This window comes from Trichomycterus rosablanca, chromosome 2 (genome assembly GCF_030014385.1).
Source record: "Trichomycterus rosablanca isolate fTriRos1 chromosome 2, fTriRos1.hap1, whole genome shotgun sequence".
Taxonomy (NCBI): Eukaryota; Metazoa; Chordata; class Actinopteri; order Siluriformes; family Trichomycteridae; genus Trichomycterus; species Trichomycterus rosablanca.
This window is the reverse complement of record NC_085989.1, coordinates 57,011,080-57,039,045: the sequence shown is the minus strand read 5'-3', so window position 1 is coordinate 57,039,045 and position 27,966 is coordinate 57,011,080. Positions and strand designations below refer to the sequence as shown.

Here is a 27,966-nt window from a genome sequence, read left to right as displayed (position 1 = left end):
GTGTAATTCTATAAGAGGACAGTAGATAGCGCTGTTGTATTGTGAAGGTTCCAACTTGATTAAAGTTTAGTTCAGATAAACTCACTTTTGATTTGGACTGGAACGAAATGGCGTCGAATAACGGTAAGATCCAAATGACCTTCATTAATAATGAAATGTGTTCATCCGCGTTCTATCTGTTAAATGTGTTTATTTATAAGATAGAACTAAACTGTGTGTAAATGTGTAACGAGTCTCTAAACCTGAAATAGAAACAGGATCATATAACACAGGGTTTTACACTGCTACTGTCATTTTACACCATTTCTCCATGTAAACAACACATGAGTCAGTGAAACAGTAAAAATCATTCTATTTATTTTATTTCTTCTTAAATATTTATGTTTATAACCTCCACTGTAAAATATTGCTTACACTCAAAAAATGCTGGATTATTTGGTTATTTGGCATCCTGGCTCTGGGTAAATATAGGACTGAAAACACCCTGCGTTATTTTAACTCAGCTTGTTGTGTTGTTTACTTTAATACTGATGTATAAATAATGATACTAAAACTGCTACTGTTACTACTACTACTTTGACTTTTATTTGATGTCAGACAGGATGAAGCTGAGATATTTCATCTTTTATCTGCTCAACTTCATTTCATTTATTAATAAACATCCATTCCTGCATTTCAGACCTGCGACACATTCCAAACAAAGTTGTGACGAGGGAAATTTAGGGCTAGTAATGAGGTGAAAACACTAAATAATGATGTGATGTGAACAGGTGATTGTGATCATGGTTTGGTACAAGAGCAGCATCCAGGAAAGGCTGAGAGTCTCTGATGAGTAAAGATGATCAGAGGATCCAGTTTGTCCACAAATGTGTGAGAAAATGATTGAAATGTTCAAAAACAATGGACCTCAAAGAAAGATTTGAAGGGATTTGCATGTTCTCCCTCTACAGTGCATAATATCACTAAACCATTCAAGGAATCAATTCAAAAAGCAGCGTCGACTTCTCTGGGCTCGGAGGCATCTAGGATGGACCATCACACAGTGGAAACGTGTATTGTGGTCAGATAAATTGGCATTCCAGGTCTTTTTTTGGAAAAAAAACTGGATGCTGTGTGCTTTGAACCAAAGATGAAAAGGACCATCCAGACTGTTATCAGCAACAAGTTTAAAAGCCAGGGTGTGTCATGGTATGAGGGCGTGTCAGTACCAGGGTGTGTCATGGTATGGGGGCGTGTCAGTACCAGGGTGTATCATGGTATGGGGGTGTATCAGTACCAGGGTGTATCATGGTATGAGGGTGTGTCAGTTCCAGGGTGTATCATGGTATGGGGTGTGTCAGTACCAGGGTCTGTCATGGTATGGGGGTGTGTCAGTACCAGGGTGTGTCATGGTATGGGGGTGTGTCAGTACCAGGGTCTGTCATGGTATGGGTGTGTGTCAGTACCAGGGTCTGTCATGGTATGGGGGTGTGTCAGTACCAGGGTCTGTCATGGTAAGGGGGTGTGTCAGTACCAGGGTGTATCATGGTACGGGGGTGTGTCAGTACCAGGGTGTATCATGGTATGGGGGTGTGTCAGTACCAGGGTCTGTCATGGTATGGGGGTGTGTCAGTACCAGGGTCTGTCATGGTAAGGGGGTGTGTCAGTACCAGGGTGTATCATGGTACGGGGGTGTGTCAGTACCAGGGTGTATCATGGAATGGGGGTGTGTCAGTACCAGGGTCTGTCATGGTATGGGGGTGTGTCAGTACCAGGGTCTGTCATGGTAAGGGGGTGTGTCAGTACCAGGGTCTGTCATGGTATGGGGTTGTGTCAGTACCAGGGTGTGTCATGGTATGGGGTTGTGTCAGTACCAGGGTGTATCATGGAATGGGGGGGTGTCAGTACCAGGGTGTATCATGGTATGGGGGTGTATCAGTACCAGGGTGTATCATGGTATGGGGGTGTGTCAGTACCAGGGTGTATCATGGTATGGGGGTGTATCAGTACCAGGGTGTATCATGGTATGGGGGTGTATCAGTACCAGCGTGTATCATGGTATAGGGGTGTATCAGTACCAGGGTGTATCATGGTATGGGGGTGTGTCAGTATCAGGGTGTATCATGGTATGGGGGTGTGTCAGTACCAGGGTGTATCATGGTATGGGGGTTTATCAGTACCAGGGTCTGTCATGGTATGGGGGTGTGTCAGTATCAGGGTGTATCATGGTATGGGGGTTTATCAGTACCAGGGTCTGTCATGGTATGGGGGTGTGTCAGTATCAGGGTGTGTCATGGTATGGGGGTGTGTCAGTGCCCTTGGTAAAGGTCATTTACACTCTGTGATGCAGCATTAATACAGAAAAGTACGTTGAGATCTTAGAGCAACATGTGCTGCCTTCAAGACGTCGTCTTTTCCAGGGACGTCCAGCATTTTTCAACAAGACGATGCAAAACCACCTGCTGCACACATTACAAAGGCGTGGCTGTGTACGGGTACTGGACTGGCCTGCCTGCTTATCCCCAATCAACCAGTTATATTATCAATTCAGTTCAGATTATACTGTGTGAAAATATGCACGGACTGAATCGAGGTGGTAAATAATCATGTAAAGTGGTTGTTTTATAAACGTCTCTGTATAACAGGATTTATCTGCTTTATTAGAAGCTGTAGTATTTTATTAGTATTACTATTAGCTTGATTAGATTCTGTAGAATTCTACTTTATATTTCCTGAGTTAACAGAACCATGTTATCTCTGCTTCTTTTTACAGGTTCTTTAAAACCTTTGAGAAGATGGAGTATGCCAATACCTATTACTAATTACTTGCTTTAAGTCATGGCTAAATTATTTTACTTAAAGTTTAGTCCAAAAATGTAATTTGCTGTAATTTGCATGGCTTGGATCACCACAGTCTTATACAAGGTGTTTCTCTCAGAACCTACAAGATTATCTTACATAGAATGTTGAGGTTACATCAATGTCTTATTAGATGTATATCAGTAATGTATATCAGAAATAACTATTGGAAAATTAAATAAAAATATACAGCAGTCAGTTTCTTCAGACATGTAATCACACGTTACCCTGGTTACTGAACCCAGGGACTGAATCTGGACAAGTTTACTAATCATACTACCGTATTTTCCGCACCATAAGGCGCACTGGATTACAAGGCACAGTCTCAATTATGGGGTCTATTTCTGTACTTAACCCATACATAAGGTGCACCGTATTATAAGGCGCATGCTAAAACATACGGTCTACAAAAAAAAGATAATGGAAGCAAAACAGTGAGTTTAGTTGAACTTTATTCTACTATTTAACAATACACTCACATTATTTTTTAATCAATCTTCTCCCACAAATCCATCAAAGTCCTCATCTTCTGTGTCTGAATTGAACAGCTGGGCCAGCTTTACATTTTCGGGGGTCCTTAGACAAACAAATGTTGTTCTGCAGCATACCGGTAGTATACCTACCGGAGGCATGGCGGAGGTAAGCGTACGTACTGTACGTATTATGTAATGTTCTTTGATTGGTTTATCGCTGCCAGCGTATGTAGTGTACGTATTACAGCCCTGTGTCAGCGGGAAATGGTCCGATAGTCAATCAAGCGGAGAGTTTACCAAAGTCGCACAACAACATTTTTACAGATTTTGGAACTCAGTGCACACATAAGGCGCACCGGATTATAAGGCGCACGGCAGATTTTTGAGAAAATTTAAGGCTCTTAGGTGCGCCTTATAGTGCGGAAAATACGGTAATCATGAATTCTATTTTTTTCAGTCTCTGAGCTGAGGATCGTGCTACTGGGTACAAATGTTCATCACACCAACAAATTAGCAAACATCCTCCTGGGAAGAGAAGTGTTTCATCCATTTTTACTAGATCATCACTGTCAGAGAGTTAGTGGACTGGTGGAAGGAAGAACCATCACCATCATCAATGCATCTCACCTATATAATCCCAAACTCTCTCAGAAGGAACTGATACAGAAAGTGAAAGAGTGCATCACACTCTCAGATCCTGGACCTCATGTGTTCTTACTGGTGCTCCAGTCCCAAAACCTCATGAAGGAGCACAATGACAGAATCATAAGCACCCTGTACTCGTACATCCCACAGTCTATAAACCGGTTATTATTAGTAACTACAGCTGAAGAGCATGGATACTTCTACACATGTATCAGTGAATGTGAGATGAAACACTACAGAATTGTGAATCTATCACTATTTAATGAACACCAAGTTCTGCAGCTTCTGAAGAAGATAGATGTGATGGTAACTGAGAATGGAGGAGGTCACATGACCTGCACAGTTAATGAACCACAAGAGAGGAAGAACCTGGGATTACCAAGACCACAAGACCAGGATTATTCATTAGAACCTACATCAACTGATCCAGCTGTGAAGACAAAACAGCTGGTGCAGAGTGGAGGTAAGATTATTTTAATGTCTTTACTAAAGATAAAACATGGTATTTACTTATTTTGTAGATCATTTGTACAATCACATAATTTGTTTAAGCTTTATAATTTTGTTGTCTTTATTTAAACAACATTATTAAAAAATATTGTATTAATAAATAAAGCTGTGGATCTTCACAGATTTCCAGTGATGTTTAAGTCAGGTTATTGAGATTCATTTCTTATGGTTTTAAGGTATGTTTTGGATCATTGCCCTGTTGTAAAAGCTGCAGTATCCGTTCAGCTTCAGTTTATTTACTTCAGTTAAATTTGCTTTTAGTGTTTTTTGATATTTAGTTAAATATATTCCTCTAGTCCTTCTGCCCTGACCAATGTGGTGCCCTAGGCACGAATTTGGCTGGTGCTTCTTGCATCATTCATTTGTCATTGTGTTTATACAATCACAGAGATACTGCACAACTTTATGTCCTCCAGATTTTCTTTATTTAAGTTAGTATAGTATTTAACAGTACAAGTAGAATTAAACAAGTGACAATAAACAAAACGTAGTCTTTTAGGTGAAAGTGGGAGTTGTCTTGCACCACAAAGCCGTTTTTTATCTTGTTTTCCTGGCATTTAACATGAACTTATTGCTATTGTGCATCAGTTCATATTATTGTGTTTCTATTTTTTTACATTTCCATTTGATGCTTGTAACCTGATCAAAAAAAGTTGGGACAGAGGCAAAATAAGAGTGAAAATTTGATAGCTTAAGTTACAGTGTTTGAAAGGTTCCACAATAAGTAGGTGAATTGGTAACAGGTGAGGGAATCATGATTGGGTATTGAAGGAGGATCAGTCTTCACAAGAAAAGATGGATTGTGGTCACCACAGTGTTCCAAACATCATGAGAGAATTCTTAATCAGTTCAGTTGTGCAATAAAAGTTAGAATTTGTGTTTTTTAATTTACTTGAGTCTTTGGTTAACTGGCTAAAGTACAAAAAAATACTTTTCTTTGGCACTATTGATGCCTTTTTAATAATAGAACCTTCACACATATGCAAGTCACTCATGTCATGGCACTGATGCACCTCCATACCATGACAGATGTTGGCGTTTGTATCTCTCAGAGATAACAGTCTGTATTGCCCTTTTTTGTCTGTCACAGCGAACTTCCAGATTTATTAAATTATGTACAGTATACAAACTCTGTCTTAACTTTACTGTGAATGGGGTTTGTGTTTTTGCTACAAAGGTTGTTTACTGCTTTTGAGTTTTTGGGGATGTCAGTGTTTCCTAAACCATTTTAGATGATGATGCTGATGTTTTTTTTCTTGTAGAGCCTAAACTAAGGATTGTTTTGTTGGAGAAGAGTCTACAGAACACCAGCACAGTGCAAAATTTAATCCAAGCCCACTATCAGACCAACGTTCCTCCTCCTTTTACTTTCATCAACCCACCTCTTCTCTACGATCCAGAACTTTCTCAAGAGGAAGTGATTCAGAGTGTGGAAGAGTGTCTGTCTCGTTCTCATCCAGGACCTCATGTGTTTATAATTCTGGTACAGCCACACAGCTTTACAGAGGAGGAACGAATGCGCCTGATCTCCATACTGAACTGCTTCAGTGACAAAGCTCTACACTATTCCATTCTGATCAAAACAGACATTAGAGATTTTAGTTTTAAGGGAAAGTCTGATGCTTTTCAGAAGCTAAAGGAAAACTGTCCAAAGCATCACAAACTTAAAGAGCTACAGAAGAAGAAAAAATATGTTCGCCAGCTTTTTGAGGACATCGAAATAATGGTTAAAAAGAATAGAAGCCATCTTACATGTGAAAGCTCTACAAATGTGAGGAACATTTTGTTCCCTGTAGATGAGGGATCCACAACACAAAAAAGAGAGACTACACAAACTTTAGTGGAACGGGTTAAAGAAAAGTGTAAGTAATCATTTATAACATATTAAATAATTTACACAGGGACAACATGGTGACACAGCAGTGTTTCTCACAGTTCCAGCATCCTATTTAAACCTCGCCCTCAGTCACTGATTGTATTAAAGTGGACACTAATAATCTGACTAACACCAAGTTCTTGTTGTAATCTGATTATTCAAATGACCACAGCAACGTCCAGCATTTTTCAACAAGACGATGCAAAACCACCTGCTGCACACATTACACAGGTGTGGCTGTGTACGGGTACTGGTCTGGCCTGCCTGCTTATCCCCAATCAACCAATTATATTATTAATTCAGTTCAGATTATATAGTGTGAAAATATGTACAGACTGAACTGAGGTGGTAAATAATCATGTAAAGTGGTTGTTTTATAAACGTCTCTGTATAACATGATTGAACTGGTTTATTGGAAGTTATAGTATTTTATTAGAGTTACTATTAGTTTGATTAGATTCTGTAGAATTCTACTTTACAGTGGGGCCAAAAAGTATTTAGTCAGCCACTGATTGTGCAGGTTCTCCTACTTAGAAAGATGAGAGAGGTCTGTAATTTTCATCATAGGTACACTTCAACTATGAGAGACAAAATGAGGGAAAAAAATCCAGGAAATCACATTGTAGGATTTTTAAATTATTTATTTGTAAATTATGGTGGAAAATAAGTATTTGGTCACCCACAAACAAGCAACATTTCTGGCTCTCACAGACCTGTAACTTCTTCTTTAAGAAGCTCTTCTGTCCTCCACTCGTTACCTGTATTAATGGCACCCGTTTGATCTCGTTATCTGTATAAAAGACACCTGTCCACAGCCTCAAACAGTCAGACTCCAAACTCAACCATGGCCAAGACCAAAGAACTGTCGAAGGACACCAGGAAGAAAATTGTAGACCTGCACCAGGCTGGGAAGAGTGAATCTACAATAGGCAAGCAGGTTGGTGTGAATAAATCAACTGTGGGAACAATTGTAAGAAAATGGAAGACATACAAGACCATTGATAATCTCCCTCCATCCCGTGGGGTCAAAATGATCATGAGAACGGTGAGCAAAAATCCCAGAACTACACGGAGGGACCTGATGAATGACCTGCAGAGAGCTGGGACCAAAGTAACGAAGGCTACCATCAGTAACACACTACGCCGAGAGGGACTCATATCCTGCAGTGCCAGGCGTGTCCCCCTGCTTAAGCCAGTACATGTCCAGGCCCGTCTGAAGTTTGCCAGAGAGCATATGGATGATCCAGAAGAGGATTGGGAGAATATCATGTGGTCAGATGAAACCAAAATGGAACTTTTTGGTAAAAACTCAACTCACCGTGTTTGGAGGAAGAAGAAAAACCCAAGAACACCATACCTACTGTGAAGCATGGGGGTGGAAACATCATGCTTTGGGGCTGTTTTTCTGCAAAGGGGACAGGACGACTGATCCGTGTTAAGGGAAGAATGAACGGGGCCATGTATCATGAGATTTTAAGCCAAAACCTCCTTCCATCAGTGAGAGCATAGAAGATGAAACGTGGCTGGGTCTTCCAGCATGACAATGATCCCAAACACAAGGCTCGGGCAATGAAGGAGAGGATTGCTGGTGAAGCATTTCAAGGTCCTGGAGTGGCCTAGCCAGTCTCCAGACCTCAACCCCATAGAAAATTTGTGGAGTCCATGTTGCCCAGCGACAGCCCCAAAACATCACTGCTCTAGAGGAGATCTGCATGGAGGAATGGGCCAAAATACCAGCTACAGTGTGTGCAAACCTGGTGAAGACTTACAGGAAACGTTTCACCTCTGTCATTGCCAACAAAGGTTATGTTACAAAGTAACATTGTTATTGACCAAATACTTATTTTCCACCATAATTTACAAATAAATTCTTTAAAAATCCTACAATGTGATTTCCTGGATTTTTTTTCTCATTTTGTCTCTCATAGTTGAAGTGTAGCTATGATGAAAATTACAGACCTCTCTCATCTTTCTAAGTAGGAGAACTTGCACAATCAGTGGCTGACTAAATACTTTTTGGCCCCACTGTATATTTCCTGAGTTAACAGAACCATGTAATCTCTTTTTTTTTACAGGTTCTTTAAAACCTTTGAGAAGATGGAGTATGCCAGTACCTCTTACTTGTAAGTCATGGCTGAATTATTTTACTTCAAGTTTAGTCCAAAAATGTAATTTGCTGTAAATAAAGTTTAGTTATTATTACTTTACACAATATCAATTATATAATATAGAAATGTCTCTCATGGCTTGGATCACCACAGTCTTATACAAGGTGTTTCTCTCAGAACCTACAAGATTATCTTACATAGAATGCTGAGGTTACATCAATGTCTTATTAGATGTATATCAGTAATGTTTATCAAAAATAACTATTGAAAAATTCAATAAAAATATACAGCAGTCAGTTTTCTCAGAAATATAATCACACGTTACCTTGGTTACTGAACCCAGGGACTGAATCTGGACCAGTTTACCAATCATAAATGTGAATTATATTTTTTTCAGTCTCTGAGCTGAAGATCGTGCTACTGGGTACAAATGTTCATTACACCAACAAATTAGCGAACATCCTCTTGGGAAGAGAAGCGTTTCAGACTGAAGCTCCTCCATATGTAATAGATCAGCACTGTGAGAGAGTTAGTGGACGAGTGGAGGGAAGAACCATCACCATCATCAATGCACCTCACCTATATAATCCCAAACTCTCTCAGAAGGAACTGATACAGAAAGTGAAAGAGAGCATCACACTCTCAGATCCTGGACCTCATGTGTTCTTACTGGTGCTCCAGTCCCAAAACCTCACGAAGGAGCAGAATGACAGAATTATAAGCACCCTGTACTCGTACATCCCACAGTCTATAAACCGGTTATTATTAGTAACTACAGCTGAAGAGCATGGATTCTTCTCCACATGTATCAGTGAATGTGAGATGAAACACTACAGAATTGTGAATCTATCACCATTTAATAAACATCAAATTCTGCAGCTTCTGAAGAAGATAGATGTGATGGTAACTGAGAATGGAGGAGATCACATGACCTGCACAATTAATGAACCACAAGAGAGGAAGAACCTGGGATTACCAAGACCACAAGACCAGGGTTATTCATTAGAAACTACATCAACTGATCCAGCTGTGAAGAGAAAACAGCTGGTGCAGAGTGGAGGTAAGATTATTTTAATGTCTTTACTAAAGATAAAACATGGTATTTATTTATTTTGTAGATCATTTGTACAACCACATAAATTGTTTAAGTTTAATGATTTTGGGGTTATCTTTATTTAAAAAAAACAACATTATTAAAAAATATTACATTTACATTTTCATTTTCAGCATTTAGCAGACGCTCTTATCCAGAGCGACTTACAGAAGTGCTTCTATAGTGAACATTTCATTTCTCAAGTTTAGGTAAACAACATTCGAAGAACACAAATCTCCTAAAACCTGTTAGAACCAAAGTGGCTTTTTTTTTTTTTGAAATGGAAAAGATTGGAATAAAATGTTAGTAAATAAGTACAAGTCAGCCTAAGTGTTTAGTAAAAAGGTGGGTTTTTAATCGTTTTTTAAAGACAGCGAGAGACTCAGATGTTCGGACAGACAGAGGAAGTTCATTCCACCACTTGGGTGCTAGAACAGAGAAGAACCTTGATGCTCGTCTTCCTTTAGTCCTGGATGGAGGCCCAAGTCGAGCAAGACTAGAGGCTCGGAGGTTGCGTGGTACAGAGCGGGGTTTGATTAGACCACGAAGGTAGCTTGGGCTGGTCCATTTTTGGCTTTGTAGGCGAGCGTCAGTGTTTTAAACTGAATGCGTGCAGCTACAGGAAGCCAGTGAAGAGAACGCAGCAGTGGGGTGATGTGATGTGTTTGGGTTGATTAAAAACCAGACGGGCAGCTGCATTTTGAATGAGCTGTAAGGGTTTAATCGTGGACATGGGAGCTCCAGCCAGAAGGGAGTTGCAGTAGTCCAACCGTGAGATTACAAGTGATTGCACCAGAATCTGAGTAGCTTCCCTGGAGAGAAATGGACGAATCTTCCTGATGTTGTACAGGAGGAACCGACACGCTCTTGTCATGTTGGCTATATAAGGAGAGAAGGTCAGCTGGTTATCAAGAACAACACCAAGACTTCTTACCTTATCAGATGGTCTGATCTGGGAGTCATCCAGAGAAATGACTAGGTCCTGGGTTGGAGACTGATCTCCAGGAATGAGCAACATCTCTGTCTTGCTGGGATTAAGTTTTAGATGATGAGCCGACATCCATTGTGAGATATCTCGCAGACATGCTGAGATGCGAGCTGAGACTTGCGTGTCTGAATGAGGAAATGACAGAACGAGCTGAGTGTCATCTGCATTCGAGTGGTAGGAGAAGCCATGGGAGGCTATGACCTTGCCCAGAGAGCGGGTGTAGATAGAGAAAAGAAGTGGGCCGAGTACAGAGCCCTGAGGAACACCGGTTGAGAGAGTGCATGGGGGAGATATGGATCCCCTCCATGACACTTGGTAGGAGCGCCCTTCTAGGTAGGAGGCCATCCATTGCCATGGTGAACCTGTTACTCCAAGGTTGGAGAGAGTGGTCAGGAGAATGCTGTGATTCACTGTGTCGAAGGCTGCAGAGAGGTCAAGAAGAATAAGGACAGATGACAGTTTGGCTGCTTTGGCTGCATGAAGCTTCTCAGTAACCGCTACAAGAGCTGTTTCCATAGAATGCGCTGCCTTGAAGCCAGACTGGTACTGATCGTGGAGGTCATTCTGAGTGAGAAAGGCAGATAGTTGGTTATAGACAGCACGTTCAAGAATTTTGGATAGAAAAGAGAGGAGTGAGACAGGTCTGTAGTTGTTAATGTCTGTAGTGTCTAGTGTAGGTTTCTTAAGAAGGGGAATGACCTGAGCCTTCTTAAAAGCAGTGGGGACAACACCTGATGTCAGGGAGTTGTTGATGATGGGTGTGATGAAGGGGATTAGGTCCTGTGAGATGTCTTTGAGGATGGTGGATGGTATAGGGTCAAGTATGCATGTAGTGGGATTGCTGGATGAGAGGAGCTGTGTAACCTCATCCATGGTGAGTGGGATGAAGCTGGTGAGTGTGTTGGTGGGTTGAGGGTCAGTTGAAAGTGGGTCAGTCGGAGAGAAGGATTGATTGATTTTGTCGATCTTGTCCTGAAAGAATGTTGAAAAGTCAGTAGCAGTGAGAGAGGCAGAAGGGGGAGCAGGAGGAGGGTTTAGAAGAGAGGAAAAGATAGCATGAAGCTATAGCATAGCATGATGTTTTTGCAGCAGTCACGTCAGATGAGAACCTGGACAGCAGATCGTGGTAGGAGTGGAGATCAACACTGAGCTTAGATTTCCTCCACTTTCTCTCAGCTGCCCTTAATTCTCTTCTGTTGCTGCGCAGTGCATCTGAAAGCCAAGGAGCAGGGTGAGAAGGTTTTCCTCGTTTGAGGGTAAGAGGACAGAGCTGATCGAGGGATGTTGAAAGAGAAGAGAGTAGAGTATTAGTTGCAGAGTTGAGTGGAAGGGTAGCAAGAATGTCAGGGTTAGGTAGTGAAGTTAGGATGGTGGAGATCAACAGGGAGGGAGATAAAGAGTGAAGATTGGGGCGTGTTGTAAGGGTGAAAGTGTGGTTGGAGGTAGGAAGAGTTGGGAGATAGAGAGAGAAGGACACAAAGTGATGATCAGAGAGGTGAAGTGGGGTGACAGTGAGGTCCAGAACAGAAGTTGGACGGCTGAAGACCAGGTCCAGAAGATTGCCTCCTTTGTGTGTCGGAGGGCTGTGATTAAAGAGGAGGTCGAAAGATGAAAGAAGAGGAAGAAGACATGAGGACTGAAGTGTAGGGAGATTAAAGTCACCAAGAAGAGTCAGAGGAGTTCCATCTGAAGGGAAGAAACTCAGAAGAACATCCAGCTCTTCGATGAAGTCTCCCAGTGCGCCAGGTGGTCTGTAGATGACAATGATATGAAGAGTAATTGGAAAAGTAACAGTAATAGCATGAAATTCAAAAGATGAAATGTTAAGGTGAGAAACATTCACAGTAGTGAATTGCCATTTCCTGGTCAGGAGCAAACCTGTACCTCCACCCCTGCCAGATCCTCTCGGTGTATGAGAGAAGGTGTAGGCAGAGGATAAGGCTGCTGGTGTTGCTGAGTTCTCGGTGGTGATCCATGTCTCAGTCAGTGCCAGGAAGTCAAGGCTGTGAGAAAGTGCAAAAGCTGAGATAAAGTCAGCTTTCTGGACGGCTGACTGACAGTTCCAGACCCCACCTACCACCACTGTTTGAGATTGTTGCAACAGTTGAGGGTAGATGAGGTTGCTGGCGTTGCTGTTCCTGTAATGTGCCCTCTGATGTCTGCAGGGTCTGTGAGATATAAGCACAGGAATGTTTGAGTAGCACATGCTGAGAAAAAAAGTTTGATAGATTGAACAATGTCAGAGACTGATAGTACTTACCCAAGTTAGTTTAGATTAGTAGAAAAAAACCTAGTGATAGAGAAGACCAGCCGCTACAGACCTGCCCCTCAATTCACACCTATGCCTCTAACAACAGGTCTAACAACAGTCAAATACAAATATATTGTATTAATAAATAAAGCTGTGGATGGTGAAACCCAGCTAATACGCTAATTAGCTTCTAGTTTTAAAATCTTTATGGTCCTTCTTGCAATAACTGCATGTTCAAGATCTTCAATAGCTCATGGTTTTAAGGTATGTTTTGGATCATTGATCTGTTGTAAAAGCTGAATTGGTGAATTGGTAACAGGTGAATTGGTAACAGGTGAGGGAATCATGATTGGGTATTAATGGAGGATCCACCAATGGATCAGTCTTTACAAGAAAAGATGGATTGTGGCTCACCACTGTGTTCCAAACTTCATGAGAGAATTGTTAATCAGTTCAAAAAGTGTTGGTTAACTGGGTAAAGTACAAAAAATACTTTTCTTTGGCACTATTGATGCCTCTGTAATAATAGAACCTTCACACATATGCAAGTCACTCATTCCATGGCACTGATGCACCTCCATACCATGACAGATGTTGGTGTTTATATCTATCAGAGATAACAGTCTGTATTGATATTTTTGTCTTTGTCACAACTTAATGTCCAGAGTTCCTAAATTATGTACAGTATACAAACTGTCTCAACTTTACTGTGAATGGGGTTTGTGTTTTTGCTACAAAGGTTGTTTACTGCTTTTGAGTTCACAAATCTTATATGTAATTTGTCCAGGGTGCTTACTGTATGGACTAGAGGCATTTGGCTCACGCTTATTTATTAGTAAATGAAGTATTTGGGGATGTCAGTGTTTCCTAAACCATTTTAGATGATGATGCTGATGTCTGTTTTCTTGTAGAGCCTAAACTAAGGATTGTTTTGTTGGAGAAGAGTCTACAGAACACCAGCACAGTGCAAAGTTTAATCCAAGCCCACTATCAGACCAACGTTCCTCCTCCTTTTACTTTCATCAACCCACCTCTTCTCTACGATCCAGAACTTTCTCAAGAGGAAGTGATTCAGAGAGTGGAAGAGTGTCTGTCTCGTTCTCATCCAGGACCTCATGTGTTTATAATTCTGGTACAGCCACACAGCTTTACAGAGGAGGAACGAATGCGTCTGATCTCCATACTGAACTGCTTCAGTGACAAAGCTCTACACTATTCCATTCTGATCAAAACAGACATTAGAGATTTTAGTTTTAAGGGAAAGTCTGATGCTTTTCAGAAGCTAAAGGAAAACTGTCCAAAGCATCACAGACTTAAAGAGCTACAGAAGAAGAGAAAATATGTTCGCCAGCTTTTTGAGGACATCGAAATATTGGTTAAAAAGAATGGAGGCCATCTTACATGTGAAAGCTCTACAAATGTGAGGAACATTTTGTTCCCTGTAGATGAGGGATCCACAACACAAAAAAGAGAGACTACACAAACTTTAGTGGAACGGGTTAAAGAAAAGTGTAAGTAATCATTTATAACATATTAAATAATTTACACAGGGACAACATGGTGGCACAGCAGTGTTTCTCACAGTTCCAGCATCCTATTTAAACCTCACCCTCAGTCACTGATTTTATTAAAGTGGACACTAATAATCTGACTAACACCAAGTTCTTGTTGTAATCTGATTATTCAGATGACCACAGGGACAGCACACTTTGATGATCCCAATCTGATTACAGATATTTTAGTTTCATTTTAGTAATAATAATAAGTAAACTCTCTGGATTTCTGCCCAGGGCAGTACTGTGATGCAGTGGATAGCACTGTCACCTCACAATGAGATGGTCTTGGGTTTACTTCCCAGATGAAGCGGTCTGGGTCCTTTCTATGTGGAGTTGGCATATTTTCCCATATCTGTGTAGATTTCATCTGGGTGCTCCAAGTCCAAACACATGCAGTCAAGTCAACTGAAGCTGTTAAAACACGAACAACGATTACAAAGCGCTACTTTAATTCCTCATTTATTTACATTTACAATTTTGGCATTAGGCAGACGCTCTTATTCAGAAAGCTTCCATAAAGATTTCCCTACTTTACTGTAAGTAAACAACAGTTCAAGAATACAATACAGTACAATACAGGAGTTTTTTTTTTTTAAATTTTAAATAAGGTGCTATAGGAGATCAAGTGCATGTTAGTACTCAGCTTAAGTTATTTGTAAAGAAGTGGCTCTTTAAACATCTTTTGAAGATGGTGAGAGATTTGGATGTTCAGGGGAGAGACAGGGGAAGTTTGTTCCACTATTTGGGTGCTAGTACAGCCTTGATGCTGGTCTTTGTCTAGTTCTTGTTGGAGGATCAAGACAAGCAAGACTAGTGGCTTAGAGGTTGCATGGTACAGAGTGGGGTTTTATGAGTTCTCTAAGAGAGCTTGGGGCTGGTCCATTTTTGCCTTCATAGGCAAGCTTCATAGTTTTAAATAAAATGTGTGCAGCTACAGGAAGCCAATAAAGATAAAAGCATCAGTGGCATAATGAGGCAGCAGTGTTGGATGATGCTGAGGCAGCAGTGGGGTGATGTGACAGTGTTTAAGTTGGTTAAAAACCAGACGGGCAGCTGCATTTTGAATGAGTTGCAGGGGTTTAATAGTGGACATGGGAGCTCCTGCCAGGACGGAGTTGCAGTCGTTCAACCGTGAGATTACAAGTGACTGGAAAAGAATCTGACTAGCTTCCATGGAGAGAAATGGATGAATCGTCCTGAAGTTGTAAAGGAAGAACCGACACGACAGCTGGTTAGGTCCTGGGTTAGAGATTGATCTCCAGGAAGGAATAACAGCTCTGACGAAGGGAATAAGGCCATGTGAGATTTTTGAACATGGTAAATGGGATAGGATCCATTGTGCAGATAGTGGGATTGCTGGATGAGAGAAGCTGTGCCAATCCTTTGGTGGTAAATGGTGGTAAAATGATTGGTTGATTTTGTCAGTCTTTCCCTGAAAAAATGAAAATGATTGCAAAATCAGTAGCAGTAAGAGAGTTTGCATGGATCTGTAGCAGATTGTTCAAGCTTTGCTTTGTAGGAAGATGTTTTTGCAGCAGTCACATCAGATGAGGACAGTAGAGAGTGGTAATAGAGATCAACAATAACTTTAGATTTCCTCCACTTCCTCTCAGCTGCTTTTAATTCTTTCTGAATCATTGAAGTCATGCAGAGTCATGTGTCTGTATGGATAATCAATTTTAGCTACTCGATTCTAAAACAGAAAGTGAACTTAAACTAGAAATCCTTTCTAATCACTGAAGTTGTTGGAATTAAAATTATTGCTTTACAACTGTATTGTGTTTAATAATAGTCAAGTTGTCTAGTGTTAGTATTTTTTAGGTCAGATCATATTTTTAATACTAATGACTAAATATTTTTGTTTCTATAATAAATTTAAGGTATAACATCAGTGACACCAGGACGGCCAAGAAAAACCAAAGATAAAGGTATAAAAAGTAAGTATTTCGATTGTTAAGTAATTAATACACTTAAATATAACATTAAACCTTTTATATTGCTGATGAAAACATTTCTTACATTTTGACTCAGTTTACTTGTTTATTTAGCTTGTGTAAATGACAGTGTTACTTTGAGTGAACATGTATCATGGCTATATTTTATGCAGAATGAAAGAACTATTAGTTACTAGGCCAATTTTAGTCCTGGTGAGTTTGTTCTTATCACAAGTCTCCAACAGAACAACTCAATCTTTCTGTGAACAGTTACATATGAAAGGCTGTGCTGTAGTTTATTAAGCAGAAACAGCATTACTTATTCTATTTCTTTGCGATTTTACCACTTTTATTGTGTTACTTCAGTGGCAGAAGGAGTCTCTACATTACCAGTGTTGAACTTGGTGCTGTGTGGAAGTGATGAACTCAAATTTTCAATATCAGATCTCATTCTGAAGCAGACAGCACTGATATCAGATCCCAGATCAGAGGGTTTAATGAGGAAGGGTGTGGTGAGTGGATACCAGGTCACATTAATAAAGACTCCGACTCTCTACAACACTCAGCTCTCAGAAGAGGAAGTGATGCAAGAGACTGTTCAGTGTGTATCTCTTTGTAATCCTGGAGTTCATGCTTTCATCATCATCATACCTGTTGGTCCACTTCAGGATGAAGATAAAGCAGAAATCAAGCTGATCCAGAGGATCTTCAGCTCCAGAATGAATGACCACACCATCGTCCTCTTTAGCAACAGTAACACTGATGAAACTGCAGCAATAAACTTTATTAAACAAAGTTCAGAAACAGAAGAACTTCTCAGCATGTGCAGTGGTAGATACATCATGTTACAGAAAACAGAGAGTGAAAGACTCCAGCAGGTACCAGCTCTGTTGGATCAAGTAAAGAAGTTGGCGACTACCAACAAGTTTTATTCTCTCCTGATGTATGTTAAAGCACAAAGAGATGAACTGGAGAAAAAACTGGCTGAACAGGAGGAGAGAATCAAGCAGCTACAGAAACATCGACAGCGAACATGTAAGTGGTTTAATATATGTATATTGTTGTGTAAGTTAAGAGGTTAGCTATTAATTTTGTAATTATATAATTACTAGCTAGTACTCGAATACGGGGCACCACTGGCATTTTTGAGGAGAAATTACCAGGAAAACTGAATTCACAACATATTAGTCACTTTCTGTAGGAGTAAAGTACGTAAAGTTGAGTATTTCTCTCACCCATGTAATCAAACTCACAGCACTAAATTTTGAATTGTTATAATGTTTACTGAACTTACGAAAACATAACACATACAATGACAGTCAATAGGTAACTGGAATAACTAAGTGGTAATGATAGAAGTATAAATATGTAGGTAAATTATAACTGGAAAATAACATGATTATTTATAGTGGATTAAATGGTGGGTAGAACCAGGAGTTTCAGAGCCTGATTGAAATGCTTCGATTAATAGTGGAAGCGAATAAAAAAGTATCAAAACCAAACATTCCACCATGAGCACATGAGAGCGTGTACCTGTCGGCTTATGAAGGAAATCTTTGAAGGGAGAGATTCCCGTAGCTGAATCACTTCACTGTTCCGCTGAGAAGTGGGCTTTCCATCCGCAACACTCGCTCAGGTGCCTTGACCCAACGACTCTTAATTCTGAGGTGTTTAAATCAGACTGAAGCGCTCTCCTTTTCTTCATCTGCGAAGATGTACAGGTGTGAAGCACACTGGTCAGCACACTTTGTGCAATTCGATGAAGAGTTGATTTCTCTACATGTAACAATGGTCGGTGGTAAAGTTTAGAAGCGGACCACTCACGTCATATCCAAACTTCCAAAAACGCGAACAGTAAACTACTGAATCAAATGATACGGCTTGTTTGACCTTCTGAATTAGCTGCATTCTGAATTAGCTGCATTCTGGAAGAGCTGTAAAACTCCCAAAACTTCAAAACATACACTAAATACAAAAAAACTTAACTGACTCTGAATGCTGTGCCGCCTCTTTTCAACCTGCAGGAGGTATTTTAAGTCTAAGGAACTGTCTGTGGATCTCCATGATCATGAACGATGTTGAAGGTTTTTAGGAACACACTGACGTCAGCAATTTTGAAATGGAAAAAAGCTTGAACCTTCTTAGAGTTTACCAAATGGGACATCCAACCAAGAAGGGCCTTGGTCATAGAGATAAAGAATAATCCAATGGTTTCAATTAGGGATGCATCGATACCATTTTTTTCCAACCGAGTACGAGTACAAGTACATGTATTTTTGTACTTGCCAATACCGATACCAATACCTATTTAGAATACTGTTTTTTTTTTTTAAACAAAAACACACGTGAGAAGTGCCGAGAAGTTTAATGATACCACGTCCAAAAATGCACGTCAACAAGTAGCGAGAGATCAAAGTGTTTGTGCGCTGATGTGATGAAATCAAGGAGGAAAAATAAATGAATCTGAGTGGATTTGGCAACACGAGCAGCATGGATTGTTCTGTAGTGAGTTGGTGGTTAATAAATATTTTTGGTGTTTTGTTGTTATGTTTTGTAGAGAACGATTAGGTCAGAAATACTGTAAAATGTGTGTGCTGATGTATTCTGATATAAACTATATTATCCCCCTGTCCCTCCTGTTTATACTCCTTTCCTGCGTTTCCCCTCACACTGTCCTGCGTTCTCCTTGGCTGTTCGACATAGCACTCATTCCCAGTCGCACATCTCAGATCAGATATCTGACGCTCGGCGAGCCGGTCAGATCGAGTTTTTGAGTAGTTCACACTTAGCGATCGAGAGCCGGATACGGTGTGAGGGGAAAATGCAGGAGAGGAGTGTAAATAGGTGGGACAGTGGCTTAATTAATGTAGTTTATATCAGAAGAACAGTCCATAATGTTCCTGTTGCCAAATCCACTCAGATTCATTTATTTTTGCCTCTTTGATTTTGAGTCTAGACCCGAAAACCATTGAGAATCTTTGGGATGTGCTGGAGAAGACTTTGTGCAGTGGTCCAAATCTCCCATCATCAATACAAGATATATACTGTATATATACACACTACCGGTCAAAAGTTTTAGAACACCCCAATTTTTCCAGTTTTTATTGAAATGTATGCAGTTTAATGTCTTACTGTACTCTGAAATGAAGACATAGAACAAAAAAAACAACTGAAGTTAAAAAAATAAATCATGGAATTAATTTATAAACCAAAATGTATTATAAAAGTTTGATTCATTAAAGTAGATACCTTTGGCAGATAAAACAGCTAAACACACTCATGGCATTTTTCCTACAATGGAAATTAAATATTCTTTAGAAAGTTCTTCCCAACTCTGTTGCAGAAGTTCCCATAACTGTGTGGCACATGTAGGCTGCTTTGCTTTCACTTTTCTGTTCAGTTCATCCCAAACCAACTCAAGGGGGTTTAAATCTGGAGACTGTGCTGACCACTCCAGGTTTTCAAGCTTACCATGTTGTTTTTTTTTCCAAAGGTTCTGGCAAAGATTGGACTTATGTTTTGGGTCATTATCTTGCTGTAGGATGAACCCCTGACCAACTACGTGCATCCCAGGGGGTACTGCATGGTGCTGTAGAATGCTGTGGTAGCCGTTTTGGTTCAGGGTACCTCTCACTCTATACAAATCACCGACCCTGGATCCAGCAAAACAGCCCCAGACCATCACGCTTCCTCCTCCATGTTTGATAGTTGATGTCACACACTGAGGAACCGTCCTTTTGCCTACTTTACGGCGTACAAAAATCCTGCGTGATAAATCGAAGATTTACATTTTGATTAATCAGTCCATAAAACCTTCTTCCAGTCTTCAATAGTCCATTGGCGGTGTTTCATGGCCCACACAAGCCTCTTTTTCTTATTCTGACATCTTAGCAATGGCTTTCTTGCTGCAACTCAACCTGTCAAACCTGCAACTCAAACTCTTCTCTTCACAATTGAAACTGAGACTCGCTTACTACGACCAGTATTAAGCTGTGCTTGAAGCTGCTGTCCTGTATGCCGCCTATCACGCAAGCTGTTGACTCTCAGAAACTTGTCTTCTAATTCTGTTGTGGCTTTGAGTCTACCAGACCTCGTCCTGTCAGAGTTTCCCCCAGTTTCTAAGTGCCTTTTGATGGTGGAAAAAACTGTACTCACTAACAACTGATTTTCTTCACAATTTTTCTATAGAAAAGACCTACATTTTTACGTGTTACGATGGTCTGTCTCTCTTCCATTGTTAATTACTTTTTTCTTGCCATTTTTATAGCAACAACAATACTGTATGCAGAACAATACTGTACAAATAAAGCTCACAAGGGTATGGTACCACAGTGTTCCAACACTACTTTTATGCAGACAGAGGGGGTTGTAAGCAATCAAGAAAAATTGGAAGACCTATAGGAATTGGTAGCAACAACTTTCAAGGCTTGATCAACCTCCATTACTGCAGAACAGCTTTAAGTTGTTAACCCATTTTTTGTTCCCTGAAAAAGGCCATTTTGTATAATTCTGAAATGTACATTATTTTTCAGTTTAGGGTAACCTCACTTTTCTTGTGATTTAGTCTGGCCATAACTGCTGCAGCCTTGGCAATCCTGCGATTTACCTCTGCATCGGCGGAGAGTGAACAGGATATAGTCGAATCGAGATAGGTGAAGCTCTCCACAATTTCCAGGTTGCATCCATCTATGGCGATGCTGGGAGGATGGTCTGTGCCCTGAGCCATGATGTTGGTCTTCTTGACCAACTTCTTGAGGCAACTGACAAGCTGCTGCAAACCTTCCTCCGTATGTGAGATCAAGGCTGCGTCGTCGGCAAAAAGCATCTCGCATAGAAGTAACTCAACGACTTTGGTCTTGGCGCGAAGGTGGGCGATGTTAAAGAGCTTGCCGTCAGACCTGGTGTGTATGTAGACTCCCTCACTGCAGTCTCTGAAGGCATATTGGAGGAGCATGGAGAAGAAGATACCAAAAAGTGTGGGTGCAAGGACACAACCTTGTTTCACTCCACTGCTAACTGGAAAAGCGACAGATGTTGCACCGTTGAAGCAGACTGTGCTGTGCATGTCCTCATGGAATGTAGTGATGACTGCTAAAAGTTGTGGTGGACAGCCGATCTTCTTCAGTAGTTTGAAAAGTCCGCTCCGGCTAACCAGGTCAAACGCCTTGGCCAAATCTATGAAGGCGATGAAGAGGGGCATCTGCTGTTTTTGACATTTCTCCTGAAGCTGGCGTAGTGAGAATATCATGTCTACGGTTGACCGGCCAGCTCGGAAGCCACACTGAGACTCTGGGTAGACTCGGGATGCTAGGACCTGCAGGCGTGTCAGGACAATCCGTGCAAACACCTTTCCAATGACGCTCAGTAGGGAGATGCCCCGATAGCTGTTGCAATCGCTGCGGTCCCCTTTGTTTTTATATACTGTGAGGATGTTTGTGTCTCGCATGTCATACGGGATATATCCCTTTTCCCAACACAAGCAGAGGAGTTCGTGCAGGGGCTGTAGTAGTGCAGGTTTCCTGCTTTTCAAGATTTCTGCCGGGATGCTGTCGCTCCCTGGAGCCTTCACGCAGGCGAGGCGGTCAATGGCTGTTCTGAGCTCTTCCATGGTTGGCATTGTATCTAGCTCCTCCATGGCTGGCAGGTCTGGGATGACATCCAGAGCGGTGTTCATGACAACATTCTGGGTTGCGTACAACTCATGGTAATGCTCCACCCAGCGCTGCAGTTTCTTCCCCTGGTCAGTAATGACCTCTCCTGTCTTAGACTTAAGTGGGGTAGTCTTGGTGATACAGGGACTTGTTGCTTTCTTGATGCCTTTGTACATCGCTCTTGCATCCCCAGTATCGGCAGCTGCCTGTATACTGCTGCAGAGGTTCAGCCAGTAGGTGTTTGCACAGTGGCGGGCAGTCTACTGGGCATTTCTTCTAGCAACCCTGAGGGCTTCCAATGTGCTGGGGTTTGGCGCAACCTTGTATGCCAGAAGAGCTTTCCTCTTCGCATTTGTTACAGGTTCCATATCCTCCCAGTGGGCTTCATATCAGTCGGCACTTTTCTGCTCCTTCTTACCATAGGCATTAATCGCTGAGTTGTACACAGCTTCACGGATGTGAGTCAGATAGTGTGTGTATATACAGGGGTTGGACAAAATAACTGAAACACCTGTCATTTTAGTGTGGTAGGTTTCATGGCTAAATTGGACCAGTCTGGTGGCCAATCTTCATTAATTGCACATTGCACCAGTAAGAGCAGAGTGTGAAGGTTCAATTAGCAGGGTAAGAGCACAGTTTTGCTCAAAATATTGCAATGCACACAACATTATGGGTGACATACCAGAGTTCAAAAGAGGACAAATTGTTGGTGCATGTCTTGCTGGCGCATATGTGACCAAGACAGCAAGTCTTTGTGATGTATCAAGAGCCACGGTATCCAGGGTAATGTCAGCATACCACCAAGAAGGACAAGTCACATCCAACAGGATTAACTGTGGAAGCAAGAGGAAGCTGTCTGAAAGGGATGTTCGGGTGCTAACCCGGATTGTATCCAAAAAACATAAAACCACGGCTGCCCAAATCACGGCAGAATTAAATGTGTACCTCAACTCTCCTGTTTCCACCAGAACTGTCCGTCGGGAGCTCCACAGGGTCAATATACACGGCCGGGCTGCTATAGGCAAACCTTTGGTCACTCGTGCCAATGCCAAACGTCGGTTTCAATGGTGCAAGGAGCGCAAATCTTGGGCTGTGGACAATGTGAAACATGTATTGTTCTCTGATGAGTCCACCTTTACTGTTTTCCCCACATCCGGGAGAGTTACGGTGTGGAGAAGCCCCAAAGAAGCGTACCACCCAGACTGTTGCATGCCCAGAGTGAAGCATGGGGGTGGATCAGTGATGGTTTGGGCTGCCATATCATGGCATTCCCTTGGCCCAATACTTGTGCTAGATGGGCGCGTCACTGCCAAGGACTACCGAACCATTCTGGAAAACCATGTGCATCCAATGGCGGTGCCGTGTATCAGGATGGCAATGCACCAATACACACAGCAAGACTGGTGAAAGATTGGTTTGATGAACATGAAAGTGAAGTTGAACATCTCCCATGGCCTGCACAGTCACCAGATCTAAATATTATTGAGCCACTTTGGGGTGTTTTGGAGAAGCGAGTCAGGAAACGTTTTCCTCCACCAGCATCACGTAGTGACCTGGCCACTATCCTGCAAGAAGAATGGCTTAAAATCCCTCTGACCACTGTGCAGGACTTGTATATGTCATTTCCAAGACGAATTGACGCTGTATTGGCCGCAAAAGGAGGCCCTACACCATACTAATAAATTATTGTGGTCTAAAACCAGGTGTTTCAGTTATTTTTTCCAACCCCTGTATATAAATAGGTATGGTGTTCTTGGGTTCTTCTTTTTCCTCCAAACACGACGAGTTGAGTTTTTACCAAAAAGTTCCATTTTGGTTTCATCTGACCACATGATATTCTCCCAGTCCTCTTCTGGATCATCCATATGCTCTCTGGCAAACTTCAGACGGGCCTGGACATGTACTGGCTTAAGCAAGGGGACACGCCTGGCACTGCAGGATTTGAGTCCCTCTCGGCGTAGTGTTACTGATGGTCCCTTTGTTACTTTGGTCCCAGCTCTCTGCAGGTCATTCATCAGGTCCCTCCGTGTAGTTCTGGGATTTTTGCTCACCGTTCTCATGATCATTTTGACCCCAAGGGAGATTATCAATGGTCTTGTATGTCTTCCATTTTCTTACAATTGCTCCCACAGTTGATTTACTCACACCGACCTGCTTGCCTATTGTAGATTCACTCTTCCCAGACTGGTGCAGGTCTACAATTTTCTTCCTGGTGTCCTTCAACAGCTCTTTGGTCTTGGTTGAGTTTGGAGTCTGACTGTTTGAGGCTGTGGACAGGTGTCTTTTATACAGAGCTTTTTAAAGAAGAAGTTACAGGTCTGTGAGAGCCAGAAATCTTGTTTGTTTGTTATTGACCAAATACTTATTTTCCACCATAATTTACAAATAAATTCTTTAAAAACCCTACAATGTGATTTCCTGGATTTTTTTCTCATTTTGTCTCTCATAGTTGAAGTGTACCTATGATGAAAATTACAGACCTCTCTCATCTTTCTAAGTAGGAGAACCTGCACAATCAGTGGCTGACTAAATACTTTTTGACCCCACTGTACAAAGACTTGAACAGTCTATAATTTTTTATGGAAGGTGTATTTTAACAGAGAGAGACAGAATATCAACAAAATTAAATCATTTACTGATTATTTAATTGAAGGGGAATAAGGGTAAAACGTGGAATAAATGTTTGTGGGGTTAGTAGTGTTCATGTTTAACCAAAAAAGGTTTGGTCAAGTAAGTTTTCTTACAGGTTTGCACCAGGCATGCAGGTAGCTGTGCTGGGAGTCAAAGAACCCGAGCACTAATGGTTGATGGGATTTGAAGTCCTTGGACTGCACCATTTTGGGAATAGACTATTTTGTAACTATGGGGGAAGGTTTTTTTTTATCCTTTGTTTGGTGCTCTTATATAATTGTGATTGTGACACTGTCTCAATGTAATGAATATAAACTGATGTAACGGTATACAGTAAGTATACCATGTCTTTGTTTGTCGTAGACTTTTGGATAGTGGTGAACTTAGGAAATGCCATGTTACCTGAAGTTTAGTTTAAAGTTTGTTTATTAGTTTAGGCCAGGTTTGAGTGTATGAATATCTCAGTGAAATTAATTTTTATGTTTAATATTTTGCACCTGTTTTTTTTGATTGGGAGAAATAAATCAACAAAACTGAATCCTAAGTTCCTGATTCTGACTCAGTTTTTCCATCACTGATCGAGTATCCTGTAACAGACTCCCACAGACCGGTTATGTGCACAAAAGGCACACAAATTAGCCCTGTTCATGTATAAAAGACTCCTATCACAGAATTAGTTTATTCCGTTTAAATCTCTTGACCACCATGGGCAAGACCAAAGAGCTATCAAAGGATGTCAGGGACAAGATTGTAGACCTGCACAAGGCTGGAATGGGCTACAAGACCATCAGCAAGAATACTGGCACGATAATTCGAAAATGGAAGAAATACAAGATCACAGTCAATCGCCCTCACTCTGGAGCTCCATGCAAGATCTCATCTGGTGGGGTAAGAATGATTCTGAGAAAGATGAGGTCAGCCCAGAATTACATGGGAGGAGCTTGACAATGATCTCAAGGGAGCTGGGAGCACAGTCACCAAGAAAACCATTAGTAACACACTTCGCCGTAATGGATTGGGATCCTGCAGTGCCCGCAAAGTCCCTCTGCTCAAGAAGGCTCATGTACAGGCCCAACTCCACTCGCCGTGTTTGGAGGCAGAGAAATGCCCAGTGGGGATGGTGTTCTTGGGGTCATATCCAGCATTTCTCTGCTCCCAGCGCCCTTGAGATCATTGACAAGCTCCTCCCGTGTAATTCTGGGCTGACCTCACCTTTCTCAGAATCATTCTTACCCCACCAGGTGAGATCTTGCATGGAGCTCCAGAGCGAGGGCGATTGACTGTGATCTTGTATGTCTTCCATTTTCGAATTATCGCGCCAACAGTGGTCTGTTTCTCACCAAGCTTCTTGCTGATGGTCTTGTAGCCCATTCCAGCCTTGTGCAGGTCTACAATCTTGTCCCTGACGTCCTTTGATAGCTCTTTGGTCTTGCCCATGGTGGTGGAGAGATTTGAATGGAAGAAACTGATTCTGTGACAGGTGTCTTTTATACAGGGACAGGACTCATTTGTGTGCCTCATGGGCCTCACTGGTCTGTGGGGGTCAGAATTCCTGCTGGTTGGTAGGGGATCAAATACTTATTTCCCTTAATTAAATACAAATTAATTTATAACTTTTATTTAATGATTTTTTCTGGATTTTTTCTTGATATTCTGTCTCTCTCTGTTAAAATAAACCTTCCATATATAATAGAAAATATGTCTCTTTATCTGTATTTTTATTTTGGATTTGTAGCAAAGACATAAAGAACAGAGGTATTTAAACTTTATTTTATACAAAGAACATTGGAGGGACGTTGTTATAAAATAATACATTATTTATGCAAAGATAAAATTTGCAACATAATAAAAGATTAAATAAGTTTCTTCTTCTTCTTCTTTCGGCTTTTTCCCTTTGTCAGGGGTCGCCACAGCGAGTCATCCTCATGATCGCTCATTGATTTGGCACAATTTTTACGCCGGATGCCCTTCCTGACACAACCCTCCCTAATTTATCCGGGCTTGGGACCGGCACTACAATGCACTAGTGCATCTAGCGGCTAGATATCTATAGGAGAATTCAGTGTTTCCAATTAACCTGGTGGCGTGTTTTTGGACTGTGGGAGGAAACTGGAGTACCCGGGGGAAACCCACGCGGACACGGGGAGAACATGCAAACTCCGCACAGAAAGGACCCGGACCGCCCCACCTGGGGATTGAACCCAGGACCTTCTTGTTGTGAGGCGACAGTGCTACCCACCAAGCCACCGTGCCGCCATAAAAGATTAAATAAGTTTAATTTATCTTATTTTCAGGTGCTGAGGGTGAATTACTTGATTCTGGGACTCTGAGAATTGTTCTTATTGGAAAAACAGGAAATGGGAGAAGTGCAACAGGAAACACCATCCTTGGAAGAAAAGAATTTCAGTGTAATGCCAGCATGACCTCTGTGACAACAATTTGCCAGAAGGGATTTGGAGAAGTTGAGGGCAAATCCATTGCTGTTGTTGATACTCCAGGACTTTTTGACACCACATTGTCGAATGAAGAAGCAGCTGAAGAAATAGTGAAATGTATCTCACTCTCTGCTCCTGGACCTCACGCCTTTATTATTGTGTTAAGTGTAGGAAGAATCACACAGGAAGAGCTGGAGACCCTGAGTCTGATCAAGAAAATGTTTGGTACTGATGCTGCAAAGTTCACCATAGTGCTGTTTACATGTGGAGATGATCTGGAAGATCAGACTTTGGAGGAATATATAAGAAAGAAAGGTCATAGAAACGTGGATAAACTAATCAGGGACTGTGGTGGAAGAGTTCATGTGTTCAATAATAGAGAAAAGAATGATCGTACACAAGTCTGTGATCTTATCAGAATGATAGAAGAAATGATAAAGTCTGACAGAAACAATTACTTTACAAACGAGATGTTTGAGGCGGCAGAAGAGCTGGAGAAGATAAGGAAGAGTATGGAGAAAGAGAAAGAAAAGCTGAAACAGGAGAAATGTGAAAGAGAAAAAGTGTTTAAGGAACGGGAAGAAGCTCTGAGACGAGAGTTTGAAAAAAAAGAAGAAGAAAATGAGAAACGGAGGCTGGAGGACCTAAGAAGATCAGAAGAGGATGAACAACAAAAGGTAGAGAAGGAGGAGATGGAGGAGATGAGGAAAGAAATGGAAAATCAAAATGCTACATTTCTCAAGCAGCAAGCTGAAACATTTAATGATGTTAAAGCTCAGTTTGAAAAACACATAGAGGAGCTGATTACCAAGTACCAGACGGATTATGAACTTCTCAATGAGCTGCACCACGGTACACAGAAGGATTATAATCAGCTTAAACAGAGCAAGGAGGAAACATAGCGTGAATTACGTGAGCAGATGAAAAAGATTGAATGTACTATTGCCTAAATACAATTGCTTCTATATGGATATTAT

At 41.3% G+C, this 27,966-nt stretch overlaps 1 protein-coding gene across 1 annotated transcript; it reads left to right on the top strand.

Annotated features, from left to right (window-relative positions):
• Window positions 1–107: 107 nt before the first annotated feature.
• LOC134302728 (uncharacterized) lies at window positions 108–27,947 on the top strand. Its single transcript, XM_062987923.1, has 8 exons — window positions 108–123; window positions 3,769–4,419; window positions 5,729–6,192; window positions 7,154–7,166; window positions 8,848–9,510; window positions 13,694–14,293; window positions 16,639–17,307; window positions 26,849–27,947. The coding sequence occupies exons 1-8, from the start codon at window positions 108–110 to the stop codon at window positions 27,889–27,891; spliced, it is 4,119 nt and encodes a 1,372-aa protein (XP_062843993.1). The 3' UTR covers window positions 27,892–27,947.
• Window positions 27,948–27,966: the final 19 nt, after the last annotated feature.

Bases quoted from the DNA above. Each gene is read 5' to 3' on its own strand.
- LOC134302728 (XM_062987923.1), top strand. The intron at 14,294-16,638 runs GTAAGTAATCAT...GTGTTACTTCAG, and splicing joins GGAACGGGTTAAAGAAAAGT to TGGCAGAAGGAGTCTCTACA. The intron at 17,308-26,848 runs GTAAGTGGTTTA...TCTTATTTTCAG, and splicing joins GAAACATCGACAGCGAACAT to GTGCTGAGGGTGAATTACTT.